The sequence below is a fragment of the Bubalus bubalis genome, chromosome 2 (assembly GCF_019923935.1).
Source record: "Bubalus bubalis isolate 160015118507 breed Murrah chromosome 2, NDDB_SH_1, whole genome shotgun sequence".
Lineage (NCBI taxonomy): Eukaryota > Metazoa > Chordata > Mammalia > Artiodactyla > Bovidae > Bubalus > Bubalus bubalis.
Window position 1 is genome coordinate 100,435,522 of NC_059158.1, and position 19,137 is coordinate 100,454,658.

At 37.7% G+C, this 19,137-nt stretch overlaps 1 protein-coding gene across 1 annotated transcript in view; it reads right to left on the reverse strand.

Annotated features, from left to right (window-relative positions):
• The window catches only part of ACVR2A (activin A receptor type 2A), a 96,746-nt gene extending 77,869 nt beyond the window's left edge, over positions 1-18,877 (reverse strand). The window contains exon 1 of the mRNA XM_006078645.4: positions 18,680-18,877. Within this exon, the coding sequence (XP_006078707.1) occupies positions 18,680-18,734 (55 nt within the window). The 5' untranslated portion in view covers positions 18,735-18,877. The remainder of the gene's footprint in view (positions 1-18,679) is intronic.
• Positions 18,878-19,137: the final 260 nt, after the last annotated feature.

Here is a 19,137-nt window from a genome sequence, read left to right on the forward strand (position 1 = left end):
TCAAGCATGAATTTCCCAAAATATGGTATAAGGATGACCTGCAAAGTAACTACCTCTAGTATAAATATCTGCAAACATTTCCTCCTCTAAGGGTGGGAGACAGCAGAGGATAATGAGGCAAAAGTTGGTCTTTACTTTTAAAAAAGAACACAGAACTTAAAAATCAGGGTTTACCTTCTAGCTCCACTGGTTAGTGACTTCAGACTAATTCTACTATCTTAGAATCTGAGCTAAAACAAAAAGAAACATGAAATCTATCTCAAACAGGTTCACAAAGTATCAAATAAGAACATATATGAAATCACTTAGAAAACTTTATAAAGCATTAAGAAGAAGAAGGGGCTTCCCTGGTGGTTCAGTAAGAATCCACCTGCAATGAGGGAGACCTGGGTTCAATCCCTGGATTGGGAAGATCCCCTGGAGGAGGGCATGGAAACCCACTCCAGGATTCTTGCCTGGAGAATCCCCATGGACAGAGGAACCTGGCAGGCTATAGTCCATGGGGTTGCAGAAGAGTCGGACACGACTGAGCGACTAAGCACAGCACAGCACAAGAAGCAGCTAGTCTCCCAGAAGTGAAGATATTCAAATATTGAGAAAATACAACTAGGTACACTTTTGGAAGTTACAGTTATCCCCCTAACACAGCCACTTCCTTTGTCTTTCCTCATTTTGGGATAAAAGGTTTTGAGGTGCTCTTATTTGGGAATATATTGCTGAATGATGCACTACTCCACTCTATAGTTTTCTGAAAGGATCTCCCCAGATTTACATATAAAACAATTTTACCACCAAATTACATAACTGGAAATGTCAGTACAGTTGCCCCGTGGTATTCAAGGGGGACTGGTTCCAGGACACCTTTCCCACCCTGCACAAGGATAACCAAAATCCAGGATGCTCTAATCTTCTATACAAAATGGTGCAGTATTTACATATAACCTGTACATCCTTCTGTATATGTTAAATCACCTCTAGACTACTTATAATACCTAATGAAAATGTTATGAAAATAGCTATAAATATAACATAAATGCTATGAAAATAATAGCCAGTGTGCAGCAAATTCAAGTTTTGGTTTTTGAAACTTTCTGGAATTTTTTCCTCAAATAGTTTTGATCCCCAATTGGTCAAATTCATGGATGCAGAACCCACGGATAGAAGAGCCAACTGTATTCTTCCCTGAGCTGATATTTTAGAATTAAACCAGAGTCCAATAAATATATAAATAAATTTAACTCTTATAAAGAAAAAAACTATTGTATCCTAAACGAAAGAGTGTAGCTATCTGCCACATGTCAGTTTCTCACTAAATGTACTAGGATGCCCTCAGATTTTAGATTATAATTTTACTATATTGCACTTATTCATAGTCAATAAACAGTTTAAAGCTATATACTGTGCTGGACAAAAACAACAAGCAGCATTAGCAACTATTTTTCTAAAGACTTTTTTTAGAGCAGTTTTAGGTTCACAATAAAATTGAAAGGAAGGTGCAGAAATATCCCATATACTCTCTAACCCCACACATGCATAGCCTCCCTCATTATCAACATCACTCACCAGAGTGCTGCTGCTGCTAAGTCACTTCAGTCGTGTCCGACTCTGTGCGACCCCATAGACGGCAGCCCACCAGGCTCCCCCATTCCTGGGATTCTCCAGGCAAGAACACTGGAGCGGGTTGCCATTTCCTTCTCCAATGCATGAAAGTGAAAATATCAAGTGAAGCTGCTCAGTCGTGTCCGACTCCTAGCGACCCCATGGACTGCAGCCCACCAGGCCCCTCCATCCATGGGATTTTCCAGGCACGAGTGCTGGAGGGCGGTGCCATCGCCTTCTCCGCCAGAGTGCTGCACTTGTCACTAAAGACCAACCTACACTGACACATCACAATTACCCCAAGTCCCTGGTTTAGGACTCACTTTTAGTAATGTACATTCATTCCATGGGTTTCATCAAATATATATGACATATATCCATCATTATAAAATCATAGAGTATTTCTGCTGCCCTAAAATCCTCCACTCTCTATTCATCCCTTTCCTCCCATCCAACTCCTGGCAGCCACTCACCATTTTATAATCTTCATACTTTTTCCTCTTTCAGATACCATATAGTGGTAATCTACAGTTATGTAGCCTTTTCAGACTAGCACTTAGTAATACGCATTTTAGGTTGCTCCATGTCTTTTCAGGACTTGAGAGCTCATTTCTTTTAATGCTGAAAAATACATCATTGTCTGGAGGTACCATAGTTTATCAATTAACCTACTGAAGGACATTGTGGTTCTTCCAAATTTGGGCAATTAAGAGTAAAGCTGCTAGAAACATTTACATACAGGCTTCTGTGTGAACATGTTTTCAATTTCCTTGGTAAATACCAAGATGTGTGACTGCTGGATCATATGGTAAGAAGATTTTTAGTTTTTTAAGAAACCACCAAACTGTCTTTCAAAGTAGTTATACCATTTTGCATTCCTACCAGAAACGAATGAGAGTTCCTGTTGTTCCGTATCACTGCTCGCAGCTGGTGGCGTCAGTGCTTCAGATTTCACACTACCATTCTAATAAGTGTGTAGTGGTACCTAGTTGTTTTAAACTCCATTTCCTTGATGATATCATATGCTTATTTACCATATGCTATTTACCACCTGTATATCATCTCTGGTGAGGTTATCTGTCAAAGTCTTTGGCCTATTTTTTAACTGGGTTGTTTGCTTTCTTCTTGTTGAGTCTTAAGAGTTCTTCATTTATTACAGATAACAAATACTGTGAATATTATCAAACATTGTGAATATTTTCTCCCAGTCTGTTTTATCTTTCAACTAATATTTTTGAGCTATTCAGAATGCTTACTATATACCAGACATCATTCAATGCACTTTACTATATTAACTCACCTACACTTTATAACAACCTATAAAGTAAATACCATTATTATTTCCATTTTCCAGATGAGAAAACCATAGTACAGGTAGGTTACATAACGTGCCCCTAGATCACAGAGACAGAAAATAATGGAGCCAAGATACATGATCTGTCACTCTGGCTCCGAAGCTCTTGACCTACATCAAACACTGACTTAGCACTACAATGAATGAGTCTAAAAAAATTCCAGGTCAGCTGGAAGACAGACACATTAGCTGGCAATTATAATACAGAACATGGTAAGCAGTACCATCGAGGTAAGAGATAAGGCTAAAAATATTGGTAAGGCTAAAAATATTGAGTCCAAATCTTCAGGTATTACCAGTTGAAACTTTTTCTATATAAATTAGTACTTTCCATTGCAAAATCAAGAATCTCACCTCAGCCTGAGAACACTTTACAAGTGTTTGTCATCCTTCCATTCAATTAACCAGGTATTTGTCTGCTATGATTTTGTTACATTTCTAATTAAGAACAACAGCCTTCCTATCAAATCTACCTCTTCCCAGGTTTAGGTATGTTTAGTCATTAAGTCGTGTTGAACTCTTATGACCCCATGGACTGTAGCCCACCAGATTCCCTTGTCCATGGGATTTCCCAGGCAAGAATACTGGAGTGGGCTGCCATTTCCTTCTCCAGGGGATCTTCCCAACCCAGGGATCAAACTGGGGTCTCCTGTATTGCAGGCAGACTCTTTACCAACTGAACCACCAGGGAAGCCCCAACCTCTTCCCAAGACAATTCCAAATCAAGTTAGACATCAGAATTAGCATAAATTTGTTGTCACCATACTTCCTAACTCAACACGTAAGAGAAAGAGATATCTTAAACACGCCTTTGAAATTTAAGTACTTAAAATGGGTAACAAAGTCTAGTTAAAAAGTACTGCTTAAGAGAGGTTGTCCTTTAATGACTAAAAAAGAACTATTCTCAATTAGCATATCAAAGCTACAAGTCTTCAAAGTCAAGATTTCTGCTCGTACCACAAGTAATAGCAGGTCCTTTTCTATCTGTACCCACTTACACACCACCACTTGGGAATAGTCAATTCACCTGGATGACCAGGTGGCCTAGCTACTTGGGTTTCCCTCCTCATTCTCCTTTCAGCTAAAGACAAGATTACGTTACTCTTCTCCACTAGAACCCTTGCGGTTTCCAGTATGAGTTAGGAGCCCATATTGGTGGTGAGATATGAAGGAGCAGGGAGAACAAAGAAGAAGAAAAATTAAAGGTAAAATGACAGAGCCCCTCTTTTCTAACACATGTCACTCTTCATATAGTTCCTATTTTCTTCCAGTGGCCCTGTCCTAATATTTAAATCAGTATCTCAAGAAACCTGGTGAGTTGCCAACAATTGTGATGTTTTTCCAACTCAATGGAAGTCATACACAGCTTTTTTCCTTCTTTCCCTACAAGGAAAAACAACGTGGTATATTGGATGATGCAGATATTCTTAAGCAAGGTAAGAATACGGGTTCAAATCTCAATTGTGATGCTTATTAGCTGCATGACCCTGTTTTCTCATCTGTAAAACAGGTAACCACCTCATAAGGTAACTTTACCAGAAACACACTGTCCTAAGTGGTCAATAGGCTTACTTTATATTTTTCATTTGGCTCTCACATACAATAAAAGGATAAAAAGAAATCTCAGGATCTGTACCTCAAACCCTTAGAACACAGGCTTTCAAACATTCTGATCACCAATCACAGTAAGAAATAAATACACTTTCACTGTGACCCAGTTCATATACACACACATAACTAAGGTTTCACAGAGCAATACTACTCTGTGTGTGATTCATCTTGGTATCTTCTGTTTTCTTTCATTCTTCTTTCCCTGCCACCTTTCTCCCACCTAACCATACACACAAAGCTTTTTGGTCCTGTGACCACACCACCCTATTAAAGTCCCAAGGAGCAGGGTGCTCAAAATGAAGAGAACAGGGAAGAAGGAAATTCTGATACTGCTGGGGAAAGTCTGTATTCCTTCTGGTCCAGGAAGGAATATTAAATCCATATTCCCTTGGAGACAGTGTTATTCCTGAGGATAAAGTTGTACTGCTGGAATTCAGAACACTGAAGGTAAAACAGGCTTGTAGATTGGTCTGGGAATGTAACCAACACAGATGACAATGATCCTATAAGAAAATGCTTCCTGGGTTCCAAACAAAGTTTTTGGAACATAATATATTTATTTCTAAGCTGGGGGAGGGTGCTACTTATACAATATGCTACGCCAGGGGTTAGAAAACTACTGCCAGTGGGTCAAATCCACTTTGCAACTTGATTTTGTACAGCTGCTGAACAATGGTTTTTACATTTTCAAATGGCTGAAAAAAAGAATACACGAGTTTGTGACATGAAAATCATATGAAATTCAAATTTCAGTATCTATAAATAAAGTTTTATTGGATCACAGTCACACTGATCCATTTACGTACTGTCTATGACTGCTTCTGTGTTACAACTAACAGAGCTGAGTAGCTGCAAGAGATTGACTAAAATATTTACTATCTGGTCCGTTACAAAAAAGTCTGTGGCCCCTATCCTAAGCACTTGAAAGCACTCAATATTAATTCACAAATATTTGTTAAACATCATTTAGGTGTCAAACACTGAGGAAACTACCGTGAATAAGTTGGGTTTGGTCCACCTCCTGGTAAGGACTAATGGAAGGCAAGTGGGTAAAAAACGCTTGGAGGAATAAGCAGCAGTTGATTTGTTGTAAGAACCATCAGTCACTGTAAGGAATGGATCTTCCTCTAAGATTTTATATTCAGTTGTTCACAGAGTCAAATCCTTTATTCACAGAAGAATTAGGGTAAAAATAAATGACTATTGATGAAGAACCACAAATTCTCAATTAAAAGTGTTATTGTAGTTCACTTGAACCTTTCCTATTGCTCTCCTTGGAAAAAAAACAAAAAAAATCACTGTATTAATTACAAATACTTGGAAAAGGAAATGGCAACCCACTCCAGGATTCTTGCCTGGAGACTCCCATGGACAGGGAAGCCTGGCGGACACAACTTAACGACTAACCCATTTGGAATAATATTTTGAAGTTTTAAAATTTCCATATATGTGTGTGTATACATATACACATATATATGATATGAGTGTGTTTATGTCTATAGCCTTTGATCCTCACTGTTATCTTGTGAGGCAGTACTATAAACTCCACTTTACAGATGAATAAACTAAGGTTATGGAATTTTCCCAAGTTCACATGGTATATCACATCACGATAAAGAAAGGCCCAACATCCAAGTCTTCTCCCTACAGAATGCTTGTTCTTTCTAATATACCTGTCCCCACACTGCATAATTAACTACTTTCACTGAATTTGAGAGGAAGGACCTACTGTTGTTTGTTTTTGAGAAACCCATTCTTTTCAAGCAACAGCTACCCTTGTACAAACAAGACAGCTTCTACAACTAGTCCTTACTAAGTAACCACACGTTCCAACAACAGAAATTCTACAATTTTATAACAGACTAGGTTCATCTACTCTTAGGCTCTCTAGCTTAGTGAGCTGATATCTTTCCATATTGTGGAAATACAACTAGATATTAATCATAAAACTACTGCTTAATAAGGGTTGCTAAATATATGCTGCTAGACTAAGAATTACACATTTTGATGGAGGGCTATTTTTGAAATGAAAGATCAGATCTGTGGATGAAAGATCAAAACTACCTTTCACTGATTCAAAAATAAAAAATATAACAACATTCTTCTCTGACCCTAATCTTTTCATTTTATTTCATTCTTCAGTTTGAATAGTTTATTCTTCAGAAAAATCATTCTGATAAGGTAGTTAATGGAGAAAATAGTACGTGATAGTCTGTCAGGTCCTCTAGGGAGTTAAACTCTGCTAATTTAACTGCTTCTATTATTTCTAGCCCCCTCAGGCAAGACGCAATCTCTATTTACATTTTAACAAACAATACAAATAACAATTTATTCCCTAATTCAACACCCAAGCCAGGTATTATGTATCTCTAAAGAACTAAGGAAGAAAATATCTTAAAAGGCTACCTGAAAAGATTTGTTATATAATATTTATATGGAATAAAAGAATGATTATTTAGAAAGGCATTTTATTCTTCTGAATGCCTACTAACCAAATTGCTTTACTATTACCATGCCCATCTTAAATAATTAATATCTTGTAACTACCCTTATTCATTTTTCATCATTTTCTTTAAGTTTTGACTTATCATTTCTCCCCAAACCATTTAAAAGCGTACTTACAGAAGTTAATTTCAACTCTAAGCTTACACAGAAATAATTAGCAAATTCCACACACTAATCTTGCTATATGAAACTATACTACCAAGTAGCACAAAGCCTAATTACTTTATTTAAGGTAATAATAAATAAAGTCACCTATAATATTTACAGGGTGAATAAACAGAAGAAGGTGGCTAACCAAAGACAGTTAGCTTTACCTACATCCAAAATGAAAAGAAATGAAACCAAATGAAAAGAGACAGCCACCATTATATTTCTAAATGCAGTGATGTTTAACGTCTCTTTTGGCTTTATCTCTGTGTAATAATGCAGTTTTTCCTAGTCAAAGATGACGCTGCTGAACTTCTGCCAATATAGTTGATTGTGCCAAGCATCACCTCCCCCTCCCACCAAGAGTACAGGCTTAAAATCTTTCAGATAAAAATATTCAAGCTAACTACTTAACAGAGGCAACAGCCCTGAGTAAAAATAATAGCCCATAGTATTAACTATTTATCCTTTCAGCTTTTATAGCAAGATCTTGATAAGCTGTAAAGATACCAAATTCCTAAGAATTAAGATATAAAATATGCTGGTTTCTGCTCCTGAATCTTCAGTCACGTCAACAATACAGTATATTACATGATAAAACAATCAAAAGGTGCTCTTCTTAAAAAGAAAAGAAAAAAATAGACATTTGAAAAAAGAAGTAAACCAAAGTTTCAGAGAGAAATAAAAATGGTGAGTAAGTAACTAGCAGATGCATAGAATCTAAAGACAGGAATTTGCCACAAAAAATTCAGTAATCTCTGGCTTGGATTTTGTCTCTTTTTGAGTTCTTTGGGAGACGTTGTATTCAGTTCTCATATGCACAATAAGCTATCCATTTTTCTTAAGTAAAAAGTAGGGAGAAAATGGGGTAACTAGTAAAATAAGAGAGTAAGACTGGGAAGTGTAGGCAACAACTAGAATACAAAGCTAGAAGGGATCTTACAGTCTCTCTAGCTTAGGCTGGCGTGAACAGTCTCCTAACTAACCGGTCTCACCTTCTCACTCCTACACACCTTCAATATACTTTCCAGACAGCTGCCAGTGACCTTAATACACAACACCGTTCAAGCTCCTCCTTAAAACTCTGCTTTCCACTGCCCTTTGGAGTTTAGTCTCTTTCCCAGCTTAGATCAAAAGCCCTGCATGATCTTGTCCCTATCAATCTTGCTAGTCCCATCCTTGTATCCATTTCTCCAGGCAGTCAGTCAGATATTTACTGAGCTTCTACTCTGCTAGAAACCATGCCATGCTCTAGGGATACTGTAATGAATAAGTGAGAGAAACCCTCTCTCACAGAATTTACAGCCTAGTAGTGCAAAGGACAGATGATAAATAGGTAGATAAATAAACTTGAGTAATTAAGAGACTGTGATATGGGACATGAGGCAAAATAAAGTTACCTTCTCAGAATCCTGTTAGAGCGCATATGACACTCCTTGATTATTTTATTTATTTGACTGCTTACTTTACAACTGTATGCTCTGTAAGCGCACTATCACGTGCCTCTTGCTCACTGCTCCATTTCAACCACTTAGCACTGTGCCTAGCGTGTAGTTCAACATTTATTTGCTAAACGAATGAATACTTATTTCATCCTCTTTAATTTAGTGATGAGTAAAGTCTTCACGGTTGCCAAGGTCAAAAAAGGGTCGGCAGGAAAGCAAGAATTTAAATGAAAGACTCAAGTTTTAGTCCAAAATATTATACAACATTTAAAATACTGACCTCAAAACTCTACTAACCATGTTTTGAAAGCTTGTAGCTGGTAGCTGGTACCTCAAAACTGACTTGAGAAGCTTCCAAAACTTTATATGAAAAGTTTTAAAACACTTAATGTTTAGGTGAAATTGCCTATGAGAAATATTTTAAATTCCAACAAATACTGATGAACGTTTACACCAATGTTTCCTTTTAATGCATGCTAGAACAACGAGACGGAGAAAGCAATGGCACCCCACTCCAGTACTCTTGCCTGGAAAATCCCATGGATGGAGGAGCCTGGTAGGCTGCAGTCCATGGGGTCGCTAGAGTTGGACACGACTGAGTGACTTCACTTTCACTTTTCACTTTCATGCACTGGAGAAAGAAATGGCAACCCACTCCAGTGTTCTTGCCTGGAGAATCCCAGGGACGGGGGAGCCTGGTGGGCTGCCGTCTATGGGGTTGCACAGAGTCGGACACAACTGAAGCGACTTAGCAGCAGCAGCAGCAGAACAACGAGAACTTAACTCTTTATAAAAGAACTATGATAGCTGAATGTTCTAAATATTTCCTGGCACCAATTTGGCAGCGTTACTGATATATTCTATGGCCAAATCATTTAGTCAAATATTATCTCATATTAACTTAAAAGTAATTTACCAGCAAATCTAAAAAATCTCCCAAAAACTAAAACTGTATTTTAAATGTTTTACATACTACAGTTTTTAAAATAAGACTTTTAGAAAGGTTAAAAACTGACATGCACATAAGGTCTACTATGACCCAGCTCCTGTATTATATGGCATATTATTTCCTTTACTACATCTTGGTTTACAAATTTAAAAATATTGTTTGACAGAAAACAACAAAATTCTGTAAAGCAATTATCCTTCAATTAAAAAATAAATAAATGAAAAAAAAATTAATCTCATAGTTTTAGAAGCTTGCCAAGCCCTGACAATTTGCCCAGGCCTCTTCCTCTTGAAATAATGCCTTCAAGCTTGAATTACAATGTATGATAAAGATGTGAAGACCAACAGGTTTTTCCCAGGACAGGGCTCATTTCTATAAAATATAAGGTTAGTAATCAGTAGGAAAATTTTTTCTTAAAGCTTTAGATAAGATAGACTTATTACTATAATATGTCAAGATGATTCATCTTAAAAGGCAAGATTCATCTTAAAAGGCAACCCCTCCTTACGTAAGGCTTTCAAATAATTATCTCATTGCTTTACAATTATTTTTGTTCAGCAACATTAGAGAATAAAATGATTCCCAACATGATTACAATTACTAATACCAAAGAAACTTTTATCTAGTCCAAAAGAAAGGTATTGAAAAGGTTCAGGAAGCAGGCCTGAATAACATACCAACCTCAGAAAAGTTTCTAAAACTACAAAGTACAATTTACTGTGAAGAAAATGCCTCACATAGATTTCAAATAATATAATTTGAAAGACCAGTATGAGCATCACTGCAATTACTGGAATCTGACCATTATTTAAATACAAACAACATACTGAGCTACCAGAGCTTAGAATTAACCTCACAATGGAGACGTACCCACCATACACTGTACTGTATGTAAGAGAATAATATATGCTCTCATATTTTTATGTATTATGTTCCCAAATCTATACTTGTATTTTCATTCATGCTTATACTCTAAATCCATCTCTCACCACAGAATTTCTTTGGTTATGGAAGTGCTTCCTATTTTCTTCTGGCTTGTTATTTCTTTACCAATCTTATTTAGTACTGCTGCCATTCTACCTAATCTCTAAGCTGTTTTTCTGTTCTATATTCCACATACTATAAGTATTTGGGATAGTCATCAGGATGTCTATCATCCACTCCTACCTCTTCTTGGTTTTAATAACTTTTCATCTGGATTTAACTCCCTCAACTGAGACTGTTCTACTTCAAGCAGTTCTAAACATTTTTCCATCACAGAAATTAGATTTAGTCAAATTTAGTCCAAAATCCCTATTTCACCTTGCCTACCATCCGTAGTCAGGTTTACTCACAAATGCCTTCTGTATTCCAGATACCGTTTTGTCCCTGTTCCCACACAGTGAGACAAATGAATATGCTTCTCAACCTCCTGCCAAGATATTTTTTTGCCTATTATTAGGACCTATCTCCTCCAGCAAGTCTTTCCTAAATGAAAAATTTGAACTATTCAAAATTACAATATAATTTTGTTTTAGCACCTTTGTATGTGCATAAGTCATCCAGGTAGTTCAGAAGAGACATGAGCTCAGCCATGGCAGGTCCATGCTCTGCCCTGGGACCAGTTTTCCCTATATTCTGTATGGAGGCACAAGTTCTCCACTGCAGATTAAATAATGAGCGTATTTTTCAGTGCACTTATTTTTCATTGCACATATTTACTTATGTAGTTTCCTTCTCTACTCCGAGTACTGGGTGGAGAGACTAAAACCAGTATTTGGGGAGAGCTTAGAACATATTAGTGGGTCACTGAATTAATTAATGGGGTCATAACCAAAAATTCATTAATGAAATAGAATATAAAAACAAAAGTGTCTTGCATACAGTAAGTTCATGAAACTTCTATTTCTGATGCATATACCTATTTACGTATATGGGAACTGAGTCATGATGCAATGTGTATTTCTTACTGTTGGTTATGGTCAAAAAAGCTGAAAGCCACTGAATTCGAAATACTCTAAGATGTCTTTTAAATCTATACAATTCATATTATATTAAATGATTTAGTCTAAGGATCAGAGACACAGCATTTAAAAAGGGGGCAGAACTTAAGGATAATCAAAAAACAACCAGCAAAATCACTTTTTCTTAATAAAATGTCATTATTAAACTTTACCCTTAGAACTAGATTCATAAAGCTTTTACAGTAGGAAAAAAGTTTAGAGATCATCTAAGGAATGATGCTGAAGCTGAAACTCCAGTACTCTGGCCACCTCATGCGAAGAGTTGACTCATTGGAAAAGACTGATGCTGGGAGGGACTGGGGGCAGGAGAAGAAGGGGACGGCAGAGGATGAGATGGCTGGATGGCATCACTGACTCGATGGACGTGAGTCTGGGTGAACTTCGGGAGTTGGTGATGGACAGGGAGGCCTGGCGTGCTGCACTTCATGGGGTCGCGAAGAGTCAGACACGACTGAGCGACTGAACTGAACTGAACTGAATCCAAGTTTATTGCTTAAATACATAAAAGGAAAACTCAGGCCCAGAAATAAAAACATTTCATTTCATTCATTCAAGTAAACATTTGCTAACCACATAGCGGATACCAGGTTCTAGGTGTGAGTCTGTGAACAAAGAGAAGATATCTTTGAAGAGCTCAAAGTCTATACTACATATATGCAAGTAAACATTAAGAGTAATTACTGGAATCAAGGTCATTTATAAAGAACAGAAATTAACTAATTCACTCTAGGTTAAGTGGCAGAGAAATTTTTTTTTTGAAGAGGTGGTACTTATCAGTCTTACAAATGAGGAGTTAAACAGGTAAAGGAGGAAGAAACAACATGTACAAAGGTACCATAGTCATATAAAATAAAGAATGACACATTCAGGAAACTGTATGTTGAGTTTGTATACCTGGAGTATAGGGCACATGCTAGCATTTATGTGACATTTAATCTTGAAACCACTATGTGAGGTAGGCACTATTAATATTTCCATTTTGTAGATGACAAAATTTGAAGCACAAAAGGTGAAGTGATCTGCCCAAAGTTAAGTTGTGAAATGAGAATGTAAAGCAAGAAAATCAAACTCTAGAGCCTATACCCTTATTCTCTCTGTGCTTAGTCGCTCAGTCATGTCTGACTCTTTGTGACCCTTCAGATTGTAGCCGGTCAGGCTCCTCTATCCCTGGGATTTCCCAGGCAAGAATACTGGAGCAGGTTGCCATTTCCTTCTCCAGGGAATCTTCCCGACCCAGGGATTGAACTAGTGTCTCTAGTGTCTCCTGCACTGCAGGGAGATTCTTTACCTGCTTTTAGAGAAAAGAGGCAGGATTTAAATGATAAAGGACTTTGTACGCCAGTCTAAAGACTTCAGATTTTATGCTAAAGGTGACAAGTGAAAGGTTTTAAACCGGAGTGACATATTCAGACATTTTTAAATGAGGCTAATCTGGCAGCTATGTGGTTGGACTGGGAGAGGAATTAGTGGCAGGGAAATTAGTTACAGTCAGAAAGGTACTATAATAAATTCAGGTAAAAGAAATGGCAGTGGCAGTGCCGGCACGAGAACGCAAGTCTACTGACCACCACAGCCACTTTCTTGTCCAGTATCCAGAAGAACCTCCCACTTTTCCCCCTTAAGTCACCACGCTAATAGTTTAAGAAATCCAACCTCAGAAACAACAACACATTCCTTTCAGGTCCCTTTATTCAACAAACCATGGTCACTAGAAGTGTTGCATTTGTGAAAGTGACTAACACAATCCAACTGGAGAACGACAGAAAGTCTACTGCTATCTGCAGTTTCCTTACCTTCTTGACTTTTTCTCCTTCTTCTATACATTATTCCTGGAACTTTCATGTTCAATAGTCGATTTGAAATCAATGTTCTGTCTAGACATGACTATTATAACCTAACAGAATTAAATCTACCACAGAGGAAGTGTAATGTGGTCCCAGCTATGGCAAAAAATATACTCTCTGGTCTGGTCAAATTTTGGCTTAAACAAAGATGATGAATGAACAGTAATAAGAGATAGACTTTTTGAAAACAGCAAGAGTTAAAGAAAAACAGAATATTAAAAAGGTATGTGAGTAAGAGCAACGTAAAGTTCAAGCCATTTGATTTCAAGAGAGTAACACAAGCACCAAGTGTGTGCGGTATTCCAGAAACCAACAAATGAAAAGAACAGTAGAAAAGACTATCTGGTCAATTCTCGAGCATTCTAAATCTGATCTGTTTTCATTTAAACCAAGCAGAGCCCTCTTGAGCCACCCTTGATACTAAGTAACTGAGTAGGTTCCACAAGTAAGCAGCCTACAGTACAGGAGCAACAGAGAAGATAAGCAAGAGTGGAAAGGAGAAAGGGACTCACAATGAAAGGGAAGGAAGAAATGATAAGTTACAAATATGGAATAAAACTGAGGAACACTAGTAACCTCAGTATCAAACGCTGCCAACCTTACCTGACGGACTGAGTGGCACCATGACAATGGCAACATTAGGGAGCATGAAAAGACAAATTTGAGTCACAGATTTACAAGACGCCAAAGATGAGAAATGAGAGTAATGACAAAAGTAAAAAAGCGATGAAAGAATTTTAGCATCTAAAGAGACAATTTAAAGATTACTAAAATCTCATTTGGTTTAGTTATGCTTTACTTCTCATGAAACAATGAGTCCAATGGACACAAAAGATGAAAATGTCAGCTAGTACCAGAGATATGTCTAGGGAGGTGTGTTACAAAGAAAAGTATGAGATTTACTTGCACGTTTTGTGAGAGCAACTTCAGAATTTTTCCTCTCTATGGTGTATAGTGCTATTTACCGTAAGTACTTCACTGTAATTCTTATCCTGGCTGGCTAACTTCCTTAAAACCAGAGTTCAAAACAAAATAAGCACTTATTAATTATGGTCAAATTTTAACCTCAAAAAGGACAAGGGTCTGCAATAGATCATAGAATATTACTTAGCAGTATAGCCTAAACGAGTCTAATGGTAACCAAAATCCAGATAACAGATTCTCAAGAAAATTATGTAATTAAGAAATCACTTTAAAAGTTTTTAAAATTAAAAATTTGCTTGATAAAGGAAATATTCTTTCCAAAAAAAAAAAAAAAAACTCAAGGTGTAAATTCAGTTTTTCCATTCAGGGATGATGTAATAGTGAAAATATTTCTTCCATATGACACTTACAAAACTTTCAGGCATCATGTTAATCCACCTCTTTTCTTCTCCCTCTGTCACCCTCCCTTCCTCCTCCTCCTCCTTCTCTCTCTCTCACACCCCTGCTGTCACCACATCATTCCATGATTTCAATAAGGATAGGAGGAAATAGATGATTATTAAGAGCAAAGAAACTACTGGATCAAAAGCAAAAATAATTAAACTTGATACCCTGACCAATCACTCTTCAAATCCATGAATATACAGTCTTCAAAAGTACTCCATCATAACAGATGATTGGAAAAAGTTTATTTGTAACAGTCAGCAAAAGTATTTTTATTAAAGTACAATAGGATAAAGTAACATATATACCTAGTCTATTCTCCTAGTGACTCTAATTTTTAAAGATAATGAAAAGATGAAAACTCTCAATACAAGGTCACCTGGAGATCAAAAATGCCATGTACTTGTAAAATTTAGATGACTAACTGTGGGAGGGAGAGCAGAGACCTTTTACTAATATACTAATGCTTTTTAAAATTAAGAATTTAGAATAGGGCTTCTTACCCTGAACACTATTGACATTCACAGCCAGATAATTCTTTGTTGTGGAAGGCTGTCCTGTGCATCACAGGATGATCAGCAGCATCCCGTCCTCTACCCACTAGATGCCAGTAGCACACCCTCTCCTCCTCCCCCACAGCTGTGACAGCCAAATACGTCTCCAAAGGGCCCCTGGGGAAGAGCTGCCGGGCTGGGGAGCAAAAGTTACCCAAGCTTGAGAACTACTGGCTTATAAGCAGAAAAAAATGAATTGAAGGGAGGGTGCTGTTTTGTTTTTCTTCTGGTATTAATGTTCCAAGATAATATACTTGAATCTGATCACAGACTATATTTAAGAGATTCTGTCTTATAGAAAACAAAAGCACTTAATATCTATCACTTGTTAGTCAAAGTTCAGAAGAGTTCCAGAAGATTCACTGTACTCCAATGACCCCTCTAATCACACATACATGCACATATCCACACACACCCACACGGTATTGCCATGCTGATCAGAAGAAAATGCACAAAACTACTTTATCTCCATTTCTTATTTCATTAAATATATAGACCAGGCTGTTTCAGTTCCCACAGAATCCAAAGGAATTCTCAGCTTATTCAATGCAACTCAAATACCACAATAGCTGCATCACTCTAGAGAGGATAAACCTAAACACTGGAGCAAGTATTAAACTCTTCGTCAGATTTCAACAAATTTGGAGAATGATACAAATTAACCACAATGCTTTAAAAACAAAATAACTAAGAAGTATATTTGTGTTTTGAAACAGAAGCTGAGTAAGGATAAGGGCAATGAAAACATTCAAAATCAAAAGGAATCTGAAGGCATTTCAGGATGAGGGCAAAACTTAAAAATATTTCCCCCAGAATGAAAGGAGTGAATTATACACTTGGCCATATCCTAGAGGAACACTCTACATAATCAGTCTCTAGTATCCACACCATGGGACGGAAAATGAAAAATCCAAGTCCACAAAATATTAAAGAGAACAGTAAACATCCATCCTAAACACCTGAAGTAAAACTGCTCTTTACTACTATTCTTCATTTGATTTTTAAAAAATCAAATATCCATAAAAAAACAAACAAAAAGACAACTTTGGAAATGTTTTCTCATAAAAATAGCCATCCTCATGCTTCCAGCAGGCCAGATTAAATATTACACAGAAAAATCAATTAGAAAAAAAATAATAATAATCCTCTTAGAGAGTGTATCTGATGCGTAACAAAAGACCTTTTAAAAAATCAGACATTTTAAGTATTAAAAAATCTTCATGTATAAATATGGATTAAAGTCTTTAAGATTTATTTCAATTATCTTCAACAGAATTATATTTTAAACTAGGATTTTTTTTTAAAAACCTATTCAACAATACTTAATTAATTTAATATAAGTGCAATATCTATGTACTCTCTAGTAACAAAATTACTTTATTGGAAAATTTTAGCCCTATTAACCTCCTGACTCAGTGAAAATAATCCTACAAGAAACTAATGCTCAATTCTTTTTACTCCCAAGCCAAGCAAAGGAAGCTGTAAGATCTATAGCGACAGCCTGCTTTTCCAGAAGTAATACCTTGAGACTGCTCAAGAATAGCCTCCTTCAACAATTAGTGTGACTCCCGTGGGTTTGGGAGGGAATAATGTCCACAATTCCTTGGTCAGTGGCCATGATGCCCCTCCTCCTCAAGGGCAGGAGATCAGAAAAAGGGATATGAATAAGAGGAGTTCACCAACCAGAACATATTGGGGCAGAGGAGGAAGAGTACTACAGGAAAAATAAAAACTACACGGTTAGGTTATGTCACAAAAAGCAAGAGGTTTAATGTTATCCAGTATTCATTCATTTCAGAGACACCATTGTTTATCTTCCTCCCCAAACCCTGCACAAAAAGAACCGTCAGCCTGCCTTAAGCATGTTCCTTCTTCCATTTAAACAGACATGATTCTTTTGGTTAATCTCTGGCAATGATCGCCATTTCACAAACACATTCAGCCCACCCGGAACTGATCAATACCACTACAGACATAAGACTAGACTTTATCCATTTATTAACCACAAGGAAATGTACCATTCAGCAAATTCTATACATTACAAAAGATTCTATTAAAAAGGGGGGCAGGGAGGACTGATGGACACCGACACACACACACACACACAAACACACACACCACAGAGGTACACAAAGAAAAGACTACCACCCTCTAATTTCCCTGTGGCAAACGAGATAAAAGACATGGCCATGAAACCTGTCAATTCGTTGTCCCCCTATAATTCTATCTCACAACGTAGTAACTGAATATTGAATTTTATGATAAATACATCCACTGCCACTTTAAAACTGTTTCATCTACAAACTAACTCTCCTCTTACGTGCACACCTTTGAGCTAGATGCTGTATTCATTTACAGAATTTCAAATACAAAAGCCTAGATAGTTTTCCAACCACTGGTTGCAACCACAGAACGTTCTCACAAAATCAAAATTTCAAATATAAATGGGCCAAATTCTTCTTCCAACCCTGGGCCAAAACCCATTTTATGACTACAGTGTATCTGACAGTATGTACAATTTCAAATGGGTTGTTCTAAATCGAAAACAATGCTCCAACACAACGCGTTTAAAATAAGTATTCCGTAGGTAAGCAAAATCTATGCCAGAAAAGAGCACATAAATGGTGGTTGAAAGCCAGCACATGAGCAACACACAGTGGCAGACCTCTTCTGCACTGGGTTATTGTTAATACTCCAACAACAACAACTACAACTATTTTTAACACTGCTGGACACTGAAGTTGCAGAAAACGTGAGGGGACACCCAGATGAAATTGCTGATATAATGAATGCATTGTTTCTCACGGTCAAAATTAAGTAGCAACTGACTTGATCTGCTGTGATAGTCACTGAAACACTGATTAAAAGACGTTAAAAATCACACAAACAAACAACAACAAAACACCCTTATTTTTGGAATATGCCACACTAAAAGGACGTTTAGGAATATGCCTTTCGGGTCTCAAACCTTTGCATAAATTGTCACTTGTGGTATTTGCGGCTTAATTGCAAGCCAACCAGCGCTGTCATTCAGCGTTACGGCCACAAACCATGACTTTCTCACTTCCACAACAACAGAGCAATCACTCTTATCAGTCGCCAACCAAACTCGAAAAGAGAAAAATTCATGGAGGTTTCCAGATCATAATCAGCCCGGGAGAGGCGGGGTGCGGAGGGCGGCAGCCGAGGGGCTCGGGGTGGGGAAACCTCCCCAGGCTCCGCTGGAGCTCGCCGACCCGACAACAACCGCGGCCTCCGGCAGCGGCAGCAGCCCCGCCGCGCCGCGTTCCATGCACCTACCTGAAGAACAAGAGATAAGAAAGACGGCAAACGCCAACTTTGCAGCAGCTCCCATTTTCCCGAGACGCAGGGGAAGCCGTAGGAAGTTCTCGCTAAATATCCAGTTCCCTGGGTCTTCCTCGGAGACAAACCTCCTGGTGTAAAATCAACCGTCATAAAACATATTCGGAAGCCCCGACCAAAAAAACGTTCACGGGGTCAAAAAAAAATAGAAAAAATAAAAAATAAAAAGAGCGAGCACAACAATTAAAAAAAAAAATGCACCACGGGGGGGAAAAATCGCCACACACAAGCACAACACACAAAACCAAACAACGAAAAGCCAACAACAACAAAAGCGGGTTTAAATCACTGTCAAAATCACTGTCAGCTCCGCTCGCCTCTCGGGTCTCTCCGAACAAAACGCCAGGCTGAGGCGACGAGGAGGCGGCGGCGTCCGCTGCCGCCCGGACAGTCCG